This window comes from Trachurus japonicus, chromosome 15 (assembly GCF_045865225.1).
Source record: "Trachurus japonicus isolate A0001 chromosome 15, Traja_1.0".
Classification (NCBI taxonomy): Eukaryota; Metazoa; Chordata; class Actinopteri; order Carangiformes; family Carangidae; genus Trachurus; species Trachurus japonicus.
In genome coordinates this window covers 23,304,959-23,322,460 of record NC_140921.1, presented here as the reverse complement: position 1 = coordinate 23,322,460, position 17,502 = coordinate 23,304,959, and the positions used below count along the sequence as shown (strand labels likewise).

Genomic DNA, 17,502 nt, shown 5'->3' with positions numbered 1-17,502 from the left:
CTAGTGTGTTTTGTGCTGTCGTTAAACTCAACTTAAAAGTCTGCCCTTGAACCCTGTTGTCATGCTTTATGTTTATCTTGATGGAATTAGGATATCTTTCTTTTCTTATGTCTCCCTGCATCTAAATGACAATGTTTATGAAAAGTAGCTCAAGTCAAAGCTTCTGGGATCAAGATGTTATCTCATTCATATGTGTGTACGTGTGTAATATGTGTGTATTTAATGGCTAACCATCGCTGACTTCCATGACAAATGAATTCTGGGTAACAGAGGCATGTCATCTAAAAAATCTAGTGGCACAAATAAATACATATTAACAGATAATTTCATGTATGTGGCTTTGTGGGGATAATGGGACAAGACTCTTCAGTATGTTACATGTTTTGTGAGACACCCTGGCCTTTAACCCTGTGTGACCTGTGACCTTTGACTCTGTCTGGCAGGTTCATCAGTGGCCCAGCTAAAGGCAACTGATCCTGAGGGGGAACCCCTCGTGTATGGGGTTTCAGGAGAAGAGGCCATGAAGTATTTTTCAGTGAACCAAGACACTGGTGTAGTGTGGCTTCGACAGCAGCTCGACCGTGAGGTGAGGTCACTAGACAAGCACACAAACCACTGCACACACTTACACATTATAAAAGAAAATGCACTGTGCACAAGAAAATACACTCAAGACAATTTTGAAAATAGGACAGAATGTAAATTATCCAAGGATGAAAGAGCTGTGAAAAATGAGCAGGGAGAAGAAAGGTCTTTGAGTGGCATTTCTGCGTCTTCCCCTGCCTTTCTGCCCTGATCCTTTGCACTACATGTCATGCAAAGTTTGTGCTGATCCGTGTCTCTGTCTCCACCAGACCAAGTCAGAGATGCAGGTCGAATTCTACGTGAGTGACATTCAAGAGGTAAGAAACAGATTTGCACTGTGATCACAGTTATGACACCTCCTGTCACAGACTGATACCTGGATACAGCCTGGCCACATAACACATAGAGACCCTCTCTCTCAATCCATCTCTCTTTCAGTCTCTCACTTAATTCTCACCCTTATTTCTCTCTTTCTCACATATAATCATCCTGACACCTGTCTCACTCCAAACAGTTTAGTTGCTGAAACACACTGACGTTCAACCTACTCTCCCCTGCGGGTAATCTGTCACACACTTGTCCTGTTTTCTTTCACTCTGAATCTTGGCTTGGTGTGGCTAACACACATTTTCAGAAACTACAGTGCTCTGTCAAGTAAAGAGTGGAGGTGGCTGTGGAACATTTCTACCCAGGTGTTTCCTCCCTTAGGTGGTCAAAGACACAGTAAACATCCAGATTGGAGACGTGAATGATAATGCACCGACCTTCCATGGGCAGCCCTACACCGTCCATATCCCGGAGGTAAGGATAATCTCCACTTCTTTAACTCTTTTAAACCATACGACAACATGAGTGTGGGTTATTATTCGCTTTCTTTAGAGAATCCAAATAAAATAAATCCGACAGTTGTTGTTCTATGAACACTAAAGCAATGAAGCTAGCAGGAAAACACATCTGCCTCACACATATCTACTACAAAGGGCAGCAAAGGTGTGAATCTAGAATTTTAAGGATATGAAAACGTGTATGAAATTCAACTCAATCGTATGACTGTTGTAACAATAGTAACTGCATGTTGGCTACATGTGGTGATAATGAACTATTCAAAGTGCTTCTCTGTCCTGGGAATGGGTGTTTTTTTTTCTGGCACCTGTGATCTTCCCACGATTTGAGGTGCTGCGTTCCTGCTATGGTAAAAGAGTGTGCACAGCCTACTTTTATAGAGAAGAAAAACACTCACTGCAGTGGAGACCTCAATCTCTTTTCTCCTCTCAGTTTCTCTCACTTCTCTGTCCTCTCTCTGAATCTGCTACCTCCCTCTTCGGCTCTCACTTCTTTCCATCGTTCTCTCGTCTTTGCCCTCTCCCTCATCTAATCCTTGATATGAAGTAATTGCCAGAATGGAGTGGAGGACTTCAAACAGGGGCTGAAATCCACACACGCAAACACACACACATCCACATATTTTGTTGTGTTTATATTGAGCACATACCCCTTTTCTGAGTCTTCACCAAATCTTCAAAGCCACTCGCTTTTTCTCTCCCCAATCCATAAAGTCAGGCACATAAACGGGAGAAAGAAGGACTGTTGGGACAAGGCTGTTTAGACCACCCACCAGGGAAGGTTCTCTCGGGCCAGTGCAACCACTGCTCAGTTGTGTGGGACTCACTTTCAGTCCACATACAGACTTTCCAGTCACTGCAAACAATAGGCTTCAGTTTAGCCTCCGGAAAGCCATTAAGCAGAGTTGTGCCTGACCCTCAGTCGCTCACATATTGTTGGTTCCCTTGCATCACTCAGTGAATTACTGCTTATGTCAGTCTTTCCCTCCTAGTGCTTACGAAATTTAAGCTTTTTTATTTGAGGCAATGGGATGTCGTAATAGATCAGATTCCCTTAAACTCACACAGCAGTGACTCACAATTCACATTCAGCGTTTCTTTACATTGGAAATGGCTGTAGCCTTAACATTGAGACGGAACTTAGTCATAATAAAACATGAAACCTTGTGAATGTGAGCACAGCAAGAGACTAATGCAGGTGGGATGTGTTTCATCACAAATCTCCATGAACTTGTTTGTTTGTGTGCCTCACTTGATAAATGAGACATTGCAAATTCATTCATATTTTTACGACTCTGTTGGAATAAAGATGCAGCACACGGTCCAATCTGTAGAAGAAAGCTCTTCATTAAAGCCTTCAACCTCTTCCACTTAAAGCCTGTGGGAGGTTTGTGAACTTGTGAGCTTCTTCCTCCTGTCTTCCTCCTTCACCTTATCTTGTTTGCACACAACTTTCGTTACCTGCATTTTTATGGCCTCATTACCTTTGTGACAGTAACTGACCTCTAGCGGGCAAAGCAAACATACTGCGACATCACTCCATCATGCTGTCACTCACTGGACATGCCACCGTAACTGCTGGTTAGAGGACCATCAGTGCTGCTAGATAGTCCTGCTGAGCTGTAGTGTGCAGAGAAAAGGATGGGAAAGGGTGGCAGATGTGAATGATGACACTGTAGTAAAGGTAAAAGAGGAATGATGAGAGAAAGACAAAGGATTCAAATGGTGAGATTGAAACAAACATCTAATGATGAGATCTAACACAAGCAGTGACACAGAACTCGAAACAGACTGACAGAACCCAAAGGAAAACAGCACAAAGAGCTCAAGGGCTGTTGAAACAGAAGAATAGGGGAGGAGTTATATTGAGTTGGGCCTGATGCAGCTCAGCGGTGAGCAGATGAAGCAATGTGAGTGGCAAGGTGAGCAGTGCAGTCGGGAGAGCAGGGGGAGTGTGTGTGTAAATGTCGTTTTAATTTGTAGAGCCATAAAGAGGGTGAAGGGGAGCAGGTGGGCTGCTAGCATTCCCTCTGTCAGTGCTAATGAGCTGGCCAGATTTACAGCATCCACGCTCTCAAGCAGGCAGCAGCAGAGACTGGATGCAAAGAGTGTCGACCAGCACCAGAAATAATGTTTTGATAGAACAGCAGATGGGCTGCAACCCAAATCCATTATTGGGATACTGAGAAGTGTTTTTCACATTCCCTAAGTGCGACAGGTAGTCCTCCATACAGCACACTCTATTGACAAACCCAAAATGTTTTGCCAAGTGTGCATCTGTGTAGTACAGAGCCGCTGCCCGAGCCGCTGTGGGACTATCTGTGGTTAAAGACAACCCTCCCCAAAAACACTCCCGCACACCTCCCCCAGCTGCCTGGCCCTCATACCCCGCACTGAGAGTTGGTCTCTCTGTCAGCACCACTGTGATAGTAAAGCCAACACTAACAACTTCTCTAACTGTGCCCAGTGTGTGCCATGTCCTACAGTTCCATAGGCTGCCCCTGACCACAAACTGCTTACTCTTGCTCAGTCCCTCCAGCTCGCTTCTGTCCTACACACAAAAACATATTTTTACTATTATTGCATAATCTTTAGTCTGGCATGTGTTTAATCTCAGTTTATACTGTAGATATTACCCATACTTAGTTTCCTGTGACCTTAAAAAAGTAATTTTTCCCCCATGTTTTTTTTTTTTTTTGCCTGAGTCCATCCTCATGTTTCAGAATTTGAATTCTATCTCTTTTCACCCTCTTGCCAATGCACACATCCATGCCTACCTACAGTAAATATGCAGTGCAGTGCAATACTGCCTTCGATAACGATTATGTTATTACGAGTATGATGCACACAAGATTGTATTGCAGGCTTTAGACCAGTGCTGTAATGTGGCAGATGGATTAAATATATTGGCAAACAGGCAAACAGGCAGACAGGCAAGAGGCTCCAAGTGATAGATATCCAAACTTTATCTGTTGACTGTCTCTCAGGTATGCCAGGCAGGTGAGCAAATCCCTCCTCAGCCTCTATTTTTTATCAGCCATATCTCAATGTCCCTCTCTAACCTACAGTAAGCTCTGATGAACTATGGCTGATGTTATAGAATAGGGCTGCCCGTGCTGGAAACCCCTTTGGTGAAAGTCAAACATCTGAAGAAGAAAAGGCTCCTCAGTCTGGTCAGAGAGACAAAAAGTTTTTGTATTTGGTTTGTCTTTAAGATTCCTCAATAGAAGCAGTGGAACAGGAATCCAACAGAAACATGTGGTTATTTAAGCCAATAACTGGCATTCGATAAAATTATTTTTGCTTTGCAGTAAAAGTTAGGCCCTGTCTGGGTACATTTCTTATCAGCTAGTGACTTTTGTCAGTTGGATAATTGTCTGTTTGGGTAACACACAGCCACATCCAGTGCTCATAAGCACTATGATAACAGTTTTTGTAGGGAGATACTCAAGCCAGCATCATGTTAGTCTCTAACTTTTGGCTACTACTTCCTCCAAACAATTTTGCACTCATAGATAATATTGGCAGAGGGTGTTTGAGAGCTCCTATTATGCCTGTGAATGAGCTGTTTAGTGCTTTATGCGGGCTCTGGCAGCGAAACAGAGGCACCTGCTATTTGATGTGCCCTCTGTCGCTGTCAGGTGGAACATAGATGAATCTGTTATGGTCCTTTCTTCTTTGCCTTTGTTCACTTCTGAAAGCTGAAATCTGTTATGGCCCTCTGACCTGTATTTTAGCAGGTTACAGCACCCAAAGGTAATTTGTTTATGAGGTGACAACAAATATCTCAGCTCTAAAGCAGCACCTACGGTGTATGGACTATTATCCTTGTTTGCTATAAGTTATCGGGGGAACCTAAGATAAAAAAGCTTTATTTGTAGTGAAAACATTTATTTTTGGAATTAAAGTCATCAGATATTAGTGGCGTAATTCAGCAGTAACAATACTTTTTTGAGACGCAAAATGCACAGAAATGTGCATGCTGTCTTATAGAAGTAGGATTTATCCCATAATGATTTCACATCATCTCTCCTGGTCTTTCCTGTAGTGTAATTGAATCTAGTGGTTACTGAGCTGAGTGGTGGCTGGTTGACAGGCGCAGGCCTCAAAGAGAATTCTGCCTGACACTAAGACCCTGAGCCCAGGGAGGGATGGAGGGATTTAGGGAGAAAGAGAGAAAAGATGGATAAAGTGAGAAGGTTAAATGGGAAGCAGTCAATATTTTACTCACCTCAGCCTCCATTTATTACTTTCTCCTACATAGATTCAGAGCTTGGGACCCAATTCTAAAAAAGTACCTTTTACTGAAGTGTTTTCTCTACTTTTGGAGGGAATATGAGAAGCTGTTCCTCTGCATTATATCCTTTACACTGAATAATGAAATCATGAATACAGTTAACAAGAAAGTGATTTTAGAAAGGAAGTGTTTGAAACAGTAAACAGTTGGAAGCTCTTTTGCACTTTTCTTTCTTTTTTTTTTTCTTTTTACATCTGTTCATATGATAATGTCTGACAGCACTCATTTAAACCTAACACATGATCATCCTCTACAAACTAATCCAACTCGCACATAAACTCATCCATTTTTATACACCACAATATGGCCAGTTTTTAAACAGGCTCAGGATGTGTTACCAGCTGTTTGTTAACATATTTCAAGCAGAAACAGTCCACTGATGGATTTGTGTGTGTGTGTGTGTGTGTGGCAGAGTGGGAGGCTAATTTTCCTTTTGCAGATATTCATTATATTCCAGCCTGTTTTTGTGTGTGGATAGTACAGTCTTGAAATGAGTGAGTGTGGTTTTTCACTTCCATGCAGGATGATTCATTTGTAGACCTCAGTAATCCTTTTCAGGGCAAATGGCCGCTTAAGTTAGTTGTCAGAGAGGATGTCAAGCCTGTAGAACAATATTTCCACACATCCTTTCCAGTCCAGGGGTTAACGCAACAAATACTGCCAGGGCTTCATGCACGCTGCCACTCATGAAGGTAAATCACATCCTCTTCCTCGCTTTATGTTTCTGTTATTTACTTTATCCCACTGAGCATGAAGAGCACCTTGATTTGCGTGCTATGCAGAGATGAGTGCAGATTTGTCTGTCAAAAAGACGATAGGCCTGGTGTATGTGAGTGACCATCAAGTGCATTTCTGAGAGAGAGTGAGAAACGGGAGAGACAGACAGAGAGAGGGAAGTCAGGGAAGTAAGATGGGGCACAAGGAAAGACTGGTGAGAGGGGTAAGATTGAAAGGGGAGAGAGATCGACTTGCACTCCCCAAAGCCATTAAAGTTTGATTCACCCACTCCTCACTCTTTGAATAAATCAACCTGTCGTTCCCTCTCCCTTTCTTTCAAGTGTGCGGGTCCCACCCCTCCACCCCCACCCCCACCCTGCCTTTGGCGCTCTCCTTCCCCGTAACCCTCACTTGACAGAATTGTGAATTCTGACAGGACTTTGCTAACAAAGCCTTCCGCACTCTACAGCTGCTTTTGTTTGCGTTTATGTTTACGTGTCTGCGGGAGTGGGAGGGAAAGACAGACCACTAATTCTCTCTAATTCTTACTGCAGTGTGTATGGTTCCATGGTCACACGAACAATTTTCTGTTGAAAAAGGGAATAAATGAATAGGTGGAAAAAGAATGTGCAGCTACAAGTCATGCCTTTAACCTCACCAGAGCTCCATTTGTCATTATGCAAATTCTATAACAGTTCTTTCTGTCTGTCTTCTTCTTTGTCTCAATATGCACCTTCCTCACTATTCGTCTGATTTCCCTCCTTCTCTGTTCTTCCAACCTTGGCCAGATTTGTCTTAATAGAGCTTTACAGCCTTTCCAATTTGGTCAAATCTATTTTGGCTGTCACTTCCACAATTGGAATGGTAGGGGGAGAGCTATTACGCATTATAGAGAAGTAAAGAAAAAGTGAACAGTGCAGTCCAGTTTAATAATAACATATCATTAGGAGCATTAAGCTTGCTGTGAATGAAATTTGACTAGTCGCAACTCTTTACTCTCCTCTACACAAAGTACAACTGAACTGGACTCATCTGGTTTTAATGTTTTTTGTCCAAAAATGTGATTTTTTTTCTTTCTCTTTTTTTTGCCACTCTATTTGTTGTTCAATTTACACTCCAGATCCCAGGTTTTACAGCTCTATGTTACAGCAGGCATATGTGACAACCACAACAACTCTCAAACTAATTAATGTGGCAAACAGATGTTTAAGCTCCAACTTGCAGCCTATCCTTGTCAAATCTCTGCTTCATTCTCAGGTTGTCATTCTAGTCAGTCTGGTGTCGTCTTGCAGTGTCATGTTTGTTTGGCATTTCCTGAATAGAAGAAACTAGGCCTCTCGACCCAACATCGTTGGTCATTCTGTCAAATTCCCAGGAAGACAGTGCATTATGCGATCTACAGTACAGCAGATTCAGTTTTTATGAACTTTTCTCTACTGCGCCTCCACAGAAGGATCAAAATCACATTGGCAGATGAAAAAGATATATTTTTAGTACATTCATGCCCTTTACAAGTTTAACCCTTTGCATCTCAAAGACTTGATGGACAAGATAACTAATAGTTTAACATTTTGCATTCTACATAATGACTAGCTATACGTTATTTAAAGGGATAGTTCAACATGTTGACAAATTGGCCCACTGCCATAATCCCTTTCGTTTTAGGAGTACATTTGTTACGTTTAATTGTCAGTGCAAGCTATTTTTAGAACGGCGGAGCAGAGCCGCGAGCTGCTTATAGATACGCTACGGAGGCTAATGAAATTTCTTGGTTTCCCTCATCAAACTCATCAAATACACAATCCAACAACTATAAAACGCTTTGGTCGACAAGTTGTGACCTGCACATTCACCACGCTATGAGATAACAGAACGTTACGAGACGGAAATGTTGAACTATCCATTTAACAATATGAACATTTGAATCAATCAACATGTTTCTATCCCAGTTAACTATCTTACTGTGGTGCTTAAGAAACCTAGAAAAGCCAAGTGTGTTTGACTGGATGCAGTTAATTAATATTTTAAAAGTAATAATGAGCCAAATAAGAAAACAAAGGACAGGAAATCAGTTGTTAAAGAAACGGAGGTCAAGCAAAAATCTCAAATTCAATGTCATTCTTCGTGAAAAAAGATTCAAGTAATTTAAACCATTATCTGGGTTTTAATGAAATGGAAATAATTGACAGAATTATGTGAGGTGTCTTCTCCTTGCCTCAGGGAGTAAAGCAGAATACAGCGTTTGTGATTCACTGTTCGGCTGTGAGTAAATTATTAGGTTTTTAAATTTGCTCAGTTAAAAGGCCTTTGGACAGGAGAATTGTTGAGATGTTTTGTGGTGAAATGAGACTCGTTGGTGCTCTTTAATTTTATGCCAAGCGGTAGAAAGAGAAGAGTCAGTATTACCTCCCATAAGTAAGCAAGGTCAGTGCTTCCTGTAGTCAGCAGCTGACATGACAACTGCCACCTGTCACCAGAGACCCTCCTCATCCAACTGAAACCCCTTCTTCTTGGCCCCCCCTTCCATGTCCCCAACATAAGTGCTTTGATGTATAATTGAGCTGTGTGCTCGTCCACTCCTCTCCCATGTCTTCCACTCTTCCCTCTATGCCCGCCAGGACCCAGCTTATAGAAATGGTAGGTTAAAGTGGTAGAGAAGAAAAAGGAGGAAGCAGGAGAGAGGAGAAAAATTGAGACATTTTTGTCAGGAGAAAAGCTATTGGATTGCAATTCAGCTACTTTAAGTGTCAGACATTTAGGAACTACTGCTAATACAAAACCTAAGGCAACATTTCAGGAGTTGCTAAATGAATCAATAAATGAATCTATTACAAAATGTTGTTGCATGAGCAAAGGGGATTGAGATCCAAAACTCAGACAAGTCCTAACATTCCTCCTGATCTCTACTGAGCACTCCACTTGTGTCATGTCTCATCAACAGGATGTAATTTAATTTGACAATGTCACTTTCTGCTAATTGAGATGAAGAGAGAGATGGAAGGGGAAAGAGCATGGTGGAAATAACAGGTTGGGATATTTGCTATGTGGCAGAAAATACCAATTGCCATGCAGTGATCACTTCATATAAGAGATAATTATACACATCCATTCTACATTGGTGTCATTAGTGCTGCCCGTGCTTTTTACTGATCTATCTCCAACAAGAACACAGCCTAAACCTTGTAACACTTAGATATATTTTTCTGTGATAAACTGAAAGTGAAAGTGTTTCTGTCTTGTTCACGTCAGTCTTCTTCCTACATGCTGTACTTTTCTTCGCTTGCTTATCTCTCTGTCCCCACTCCTCTCTGCTGCAGAGCTACATGAAGTGATTGCAAACGGACCCCACTAGTGCCGCGGTTTCTCTGTACAGCCTCTCAGTCTGCTCAGATCTGTTTGTATTTCTGTATGTGACTTTCACATTTACTTCAGTTCATTTCAGATCAATTCAGTTCTGTTCCAGTTAGAGCTCAAATTACACCCGAGCTTTGGGGAGTATGTTTGAAATCACTGGAGTGGGCTGTGTGAACATTTTATATTGACTTTGTAGTGTACTACTGATATATGGCAGTACAATGTACTGTTTATCATCTAGATCTGCAGTACACAACTCCATTGTCATGAGGTCTAGAACATACAGGAAGCCCCAGTGATAAAATTATACAGTATAATACAGGGTATCACACAAATTTCACTCAGCAGCAGTATGAATCCTCTCAGTTCACACATACTGGGTCTCATTCATGAAACATGAGTAAATCTGTGTGTAGATTTGCACATAAAAACTCACGCTACTAAAACTCTACTCCGGATTCATGAACGGTGCGGGAAACTCAGATTTGATCGTAAACACGTGTGTAACTTCATGAATGCCAACCCATCGTAAACTAACAACACGCCCCCTTGATCAGCAATTAGCATAGATCTCCATACATGAATAGCCATATAAGGAGATCCTGACCACCATATTAGGAGGTAGGTGCATCCTGCTCACCTGCGGCCATGACGTAAACGAGGAAAGAGGGAGAGAGAAAAAAAGAGAGATCACGGATCGAAGTCATTTTGGGTGAAGTGGAGTCCAGAAAAAATATTTAATTCTCTTCTGTTAGTAGTGGTGTGACTGGGACAGGTCAAAGGCGTGGAGGGAAGAAACAGATGTAGTGAATTAAGTAGGCCTATCCTTGGTTGATTAAAGAACCGTTTAAGAAGTAAAGCCAGAATAGTTCGATATGAAACATGAAAAAAAAATAAAAAAATACACACAACTACAGAGCTACAGCAGTGACGGGAGGAGGAGGCTCTTCACAGCCTCAGCTGTAGAGGAGCATGGTTGTATCAACACATGAAGTTATATATTCAGGTTAATATTGTTACAGAAGCACCAGCCGTCTGTCACAGGCACAGCTCCATCCAAACCGGTGCCGACTGCGCTGCTGCGCAGGGTGAAGTGTGCGCCCACCGAGCCTGTACTGTAGCAACACAAAAAAGTTTTTTCCGGTTTTATATCAGATTATTATCATCATTAGATGGAGCCTTGACGTGTTTGTGCGTGTCCGATCCCTAAAACGTCTCTCTCTCCAAATATTTCTAATTGTTTGTCATGTTTAAATTACGTGTTTCAAAGGCGTCGGCATATTTTGAACATGAGAGAGAGTAATACGGATTAAAATTGTAATTTTCAACAGTGACAAGCAGTATTTATTTGCATTCCTACATTTACACAAGCGCTACACACAGTCAGGAGCAGGTGTAGATTTTGTGAGTAGCTACGAAAAAATCAGCACTACTAAAAGATTGATGAATGCGGAAATCCACGTAAATTTGCGCTGCTCAGGGTTTACACACAAATCCGTGCTGCTCACGTTTCATGAATGAGACCCACTATGTATAGACATGTTGTGTCATTAAAATGAAAGCTGTTTTTTTGTTCTAAATAACCAGCCTGGTGTGGTTCAAAGTAATCTAATGTTTTTGACAAATTGCCAGAGCATTGCAGTACATCAACGTTACTGACTCTATGACCAGAGCAGATGGCTATTATAGACTTCCTGGAATATAGATTAAAATGTTTTTGGCTGATAATTATGTTGAGATTGAAATTAGACATTTTTATTCTAATTGCTCATAATTTCTACCAGGCTGATTTTTCTGCCATCATCTAAGCCTCTCCTTATTTTCCCTCTTGCTTTCTTCCACTCACAGTTATTGAAAATAAAACTTCTGCATACTAATACACATCTCAGTGTACCATGATAGTTTGCCCATCAAACACCCCAGTCCTATTAGAATTCCTTAGCTGGTAAGCAGATGGAATCATTTTAATACTCCAGTTGCTGAAAGTTGGAGATATGAGCGATGAGTTAAAGCACGCGCACACACCTAAACACACTTTACCTTGGGGAGTTATCAGTGGCATTCTTCAAGCACTGGAATAATGCATGAGAAAATTAAGGCACCTGGAGTCATAGTGCAGGAGAAAGGCAGTCTGGATATGTGTAGTCAGACCCATCTGCAATAGCTTGAATGTGGTGAATTATTTATTGAAAAGTAAGCATGTATATTTGTATGTGTGTATGTGTGTGTGTGTGTGTGTGTGTGTGTGTGATACCTGAGACATTAAGACCCATGGAAGTAGAGCCCCATCTGCCCTCACGATACCCCATGCCCGAGGCTACGGATAGAAAGAGATGTTGATATAGAGTGCAGTGTACCTATAAGACCAGACTGCAGAACGGAGAGGTTCAGGGGTACAGAGTTCACGATGTGGAGAAAACGCACAAAAGACTGGAAAACAAATGCACACAGAGGAGAGAGGATAGAAAGACGGCAGTAGACAGAGAGCAGCGTGTCTATTGAAAAGCAGCGGACTGCACGTTGAGTCTCATGTGATGTTGCTGGGATGTGATGGCCTGATGTTTGGCTGTACACTTTGTTTTGTAACACGCTGTGTAAAGTGCAGCTTCTCGGTCATCTGCCTCAAACACTGGGCACTGTTGCTGTCTCACATTGATTTAGATATTTCTTATGTATCCTCTGCAATGGAAATTAGAGGGAACTGAGACACGCTATGGCATACCAACCAGGAAAAGTGAGATTCAAAGGAACACTCTGTACAAATGGAGTCAGTAGATCAGAATAATACAAAACAGATACCGTGAAAGGCCAACAAATTGAACTAAAAGTTGACTTTTTAACAATCATAGTGGATTCTTTTGATGTGACGCTTTGCACAGTCCACAGACTTGGCTCTACCACAGCGGGAAATGCAGCTTATAAAAACTGCTCTCTTTTCCCTACAATGAGAAGTGCTGCCATGATTATTTATTTTGAAATGAACATACAATGTGCTGGATCAATCAATTGCTTGCTTAACTAAACCTGGCATATCTCATCGCTCACACAGTGCAGTTTAAACGGTCCCCTCACTCATTTGATGTGGCCTTTGCTTTGTGACACAGCATCACTACATGTTGTTTCCAGGAGCTTAATAAGGAAAATATATTTGATTGAAAATGTATGACCTTATCTGACGTTAGTAGAGACACTCCCTGTTATAGACAAACTAGAGTATCTCCACTATAAAATTCTACAGGAAACAATACTAGTGGAGCAGGAGAAAACATTATCCGTTCTCTCTCCTGCTCATCATTCTCTGGATGATGTGAGCCAATATAGGCCCTTATATACCATGCCCATGCCATTAAGCATTAAGGAGACCCCTCGTTTTGGAAGTTTTATTTGTTTAAACTGAAAAAGAAGGAAAGAATCGATGCAGAGAAAGTGCTGACCACCAGTGTGTGATTTTGGATGCATTCTCGAAACAGAGGCATAACATCACGTACAAGTAAAAGGCTACAGTATAGGCTCAAACGAAAAGAAATAACAATTGCCTTACCACTTTTAAAATGAAAAGCTTAAAAGTAACTGCTTCAACCTGCCAGTAACTTTTTTTAACTTCCTCTTTGTCGGACGAGGAGTGCATAATCACCACAGATTTGTTATGTAGAAATAATCCCCTCTCAAACAAAAAAAAAAACACTACGCCCGACTTTCAGAAAACCAGGGCACCTTGTGAAAACCCTTAAAGGGATAGTTCACCCTAGAATGATATTTCGCTCATTATCTACTCACCCTCATGTTGACTAAGGGCTGGAAGAAGTTTCAGAGTCCACCGTCCCTTCTCTGAGTTACAGGGGGTCTCGGCGTAGCAGTGCATTTCAATGCCACGGTAGCAAAGGGACACCAGAGCTCTTCGTAAAAAAACACACACAAAAAAACATCCAAATACCTCCATGATGCTCGTATGTAATGTCCGTCTTGTGCTGAAGCCCCAAATTGCGTAATTGTCCCGAAAAAAATTAAATAAGTCCACATTCCAAGCATGTTTGTAGCATTAGCTCCTAGTGTTGTTGTCCGCTCTTCCGCTGCCAGCGCGCATGCGCAAGGTTCGCACTGAGACCGACTCGAGTCTTCAGTATCAGTGCGAACCTCGCGCATGCGCGCTGGCAGCGGAAGACCCGGACAACAACACTAGGAGCTAATGCTACAAACATGCTTGGAATGTGGACTTATTTAATTTTTTTCGGGACAATTACGCAATTTGGGGCTTCAGCACAAGACGGACATTACATACGAGCATCATGGTATTTGGATGTTTTTTTGTGTGTGTTTTTTTACGAAGAGCTCTGGTATCCCTTTGCTACCGTGGCATTGAAATGCACTGCTACGTCAAGACCCCCTGTAACTCAGAGAAGGGACGGTGAACTCTGAAACTTCTTCCAGCCCTTAGTCAACATGAGGGTGAGTAGATAATGAGCGAAATATCATTCTAGGGTGAACTATCCCTTTAATGAGACGTAACCAATTAATACCGTAGTTTCAAACTTCTTCATGACCTTCATGCTGTAGAGGACATTTTATGGAAATATCACTTTTTGAAGGCTCTTTAACATATGTGGGTATTTGTCTTGCCCTCTGGCCCCCAAAATGTGAGAATTGACAAAAATAAATCTGTAATTTGCAGGCTCCCGGTTGAAATCCATGTGGTTTTACAGGCTGTTTCCTAAGTTGACATAGAAATTTGTTTTCGAATTTGCATAATATCACCCCTACCTGTGAGTATCGGTACCAGTAGAGGGGACAGGGCGGGGTGAGCAGTGGTTTGTTTCCATTTAAAGGAACAGGCACTGAAACCAGCCGTTCCGAACAGGGCTGTCTTGAGTGCTGTGATGTTTGATCCTTAGGGTATTTTGACCGAAGCATGTCACAGACATGTCTTTGAGACTCCTGGGAACTATTTTATTTGTGGAAAAGGGGCATAATATGTCTCCTTTAAGACATCATGTTACCCCATACAATCTGCATGGACAAGTGTAAACTATTTAGACAGAATTTTAGATGCATAAACTGGAAGGTATTTTGAAACAAGACCAAAAAAGGAGCAATGCGGTCTCTTTGAGGATTCGGGGAGTCTGTTTTCAGGGTTGTGTGCATGTAACAGTTACAGAGATGGAAAGAAAAGAATGCCTTCATGCCAGAAAGATAAAATCTTTATGAAACCTCAAAATAGGCCTACCTGTGTCTGAAGTCACACTTTGTGCAGGTTTAGCATAGATTAGATACAGTCATTTGGCCACAGTGACTCATTTCAAGTGAGAATTCAACCTATCAATGGTAAGTCAATGACAAATCAGCAAACTGATATTTTGATTTGAAGTCAGCTTTCATGTTGATTTTGTTGTTTTGTTTAGACTCTCTATTCTGTATGTCTTTGACTAAATCTATTCTCACTTCTTCACTTCATCTCTCCCCTTCGTGTTAGTTCTGGGCAATTGCCCAAAGAATGTTTCCCTCACTCCCAGTGAATTCAAATCAGACCGCTTGTACTGGTGAGTGAGTGCAAACATAATCCAGCTGCTATAAAATGCTTTTCAGCCGCTACGTAAAGTTCAGTATTGTATTATGGAGCTCTGTAATGTTGTTCCAGATGTGAACCTTTACAGCTGATTGCCCTCAGTGTGAATAGTAAAGATTATGAATATGGAGCAACAAAAGCAGACAGGGCCCGGCTAATTGAACAATGTACAGCACCAGTTTACATGATGTTAATGAAGCTGTACAGGTCGATGGATGCTGCAGGTTAATCTCTCTGTCTGTTTCCTAGCCTCTGGTCACATATATCTCAACAGAAACACAATAAATAGCTGCCCACATGCACAAACCCAAAGATACTTCAACTAGTCCCTGATTTCCCTGTGTTGTTGAAGGGTGGACTGATTAAATTTAGAGTTTTATGGGGGAACTGTGAAAAATATGACAAATAAATAAATAAAGCCAGTGCCTTGCTCCCCTAGGCAACAGCCATTTATATGATCATCAGCTCCACTCTAATTTGCATTTAATTCTATTTTAAAAAATGATTTCTCAAAAAAGGAGAAGTGAAGAGGAACAAGAAAATAATGTGCGAGAACAACAGGCTCATTTCATTTACGTCTCAGTGTATTTCATCAAGGTAGTTAATTATCTTTTGTTTACTAAATGTGACTTTTCCTTGAGGACCACACATTCATAACATGAACTACCTGTATTTTTACAATGTACACTTATGCGTGCACTTTGCCTCCTTAAAAGAGACTCCGTGCTTCTCTTCTGATTGACATTTCACAGTCAGTCGCAGCCTGGTCAACCACAGGTTATTGTAGTCTGCTACAACTGAGCAGTAAATGTAAACTGTGATGGTGAGTCAGCACTAAACTGAGCCACACAAACACTCAAATTACAAGTAAAATGCTCCAGTATTTCAGAAAAACAGAAGCTATATCCACAATATTGCTATCCTTGCGGGTGGCTGAGTACTGATATATTGGCTTCCTGACATCTGACAATGTTGCAGCATTTCCTCAACATTGTTCTTGTAGTTTGATATGATTGCTTGGTGTTTTGTTGTTAATGAAGTTAAAACAGAGGGTTGTGCTCTGTGCAAGGCTGAGGGAGTTGACTGTATAGCTGTGAGATCACAAAAGTAAAGCTTATGGCAATGGCACGTTTTAAGGCACATCTTCTTAAGTCTATTTCTCCATGGATCAAGTCCCTTGGCATTTTCACAGTATTTATATAGTCCATTGACCCTTTTAGTAAGAAAAAAAGAGACCGAAAGCTTTCTTACCAATACCTTTAACTGTAGTAGTCAATTCAATCCTTGGACAGTATAATGTCAGGTTTAAGGCAGTCTGGGGCTCTCAGACCATCAGAACATCTGCTTTCACCCTACTTGACCAAGACCAAAGAACTTAAACTTAAACACTTAAAAGACCTTTAATGTCCTTACGGAAAGCACAGAAACACAGAAATGGTTTGTTGTGTGTCTCCAAGCTGTAAATGCCCTCATACACTTCACCTCAAGTTCAAAAAAAGCTACAGGTTGCACCTTTTAAACAAAACAAATTTTTCACTTTCACTTTTACTATTGAGAGAGATTACTATCCCTAACAGGTAGAAAGAGGGTGCAGGACTTAGCACTGTGGCCCGTCCTTGTACCCTTCCCCCGGGATCCACCCATCTGCCTTCTCTGTCTCTCGCTGGCTGGGTGGATCCCTGCGGCATGCTGGACCTGATTACCTTTACATTTAAACAAACAGCCCCGGTTCTTTGGAGGCAGTCAGCCATGAGCTCTGACAGGGAGGCTGGGTTTAGGCAGTTGGTGGAGAAGACTGATCAGGAGATAAAGACATTATTTGTTTCTTTTCTCTACAGATAAAAGGCTCCATCTATACACACAGACACATCCTTGTACTTGTCCTCATGAGGACCCACCCAGTGGCTACAATGATTCCCTATCTCTTAAAATCCTTACTTTGACCATGACCACTACCTGAAATACTACTCTGACTTAAATCCCGGTTGCAACCTGTGTAATTCCAAATGCATGAACCTGAACTCTGAGCCTTCAGGCCATTAAACTGATCAATCTATCCATTGTCAAACTCATCCTCAGAGAGATTTTGGCCGTCTAATACTATGTCATCAGACTTCTGCTGCTCCTGTCATACAGTAATTACTACC

General features: G+C 41.5%; 1 protein-coding gene across 1 annotated transcript in view; it reads left to right on the top strand.

The window, feature by feature from the left end:
• The window catches only part of cdh23 (cadherin-related 23), a 184,721-nt gene that overhangs the window by 46,455 nt on the left and 120,764 nt on the right, over positions 1-17,502 (top strand). The window contains exons 4-6 of the mRNA XM_085800592.1: positions 444-586; positions 855-902; positions 1,294-1,386. Coding sequence (XP_085656718.1) covers positions 444-586; positions 855-902; positions 1,294-1,386 — 284 coding nt within the window. The remainder of the gene's footprint in view (positions 1-443; positions 587-854; positions 903-1,293; positions 1,387-17,502) is intronic.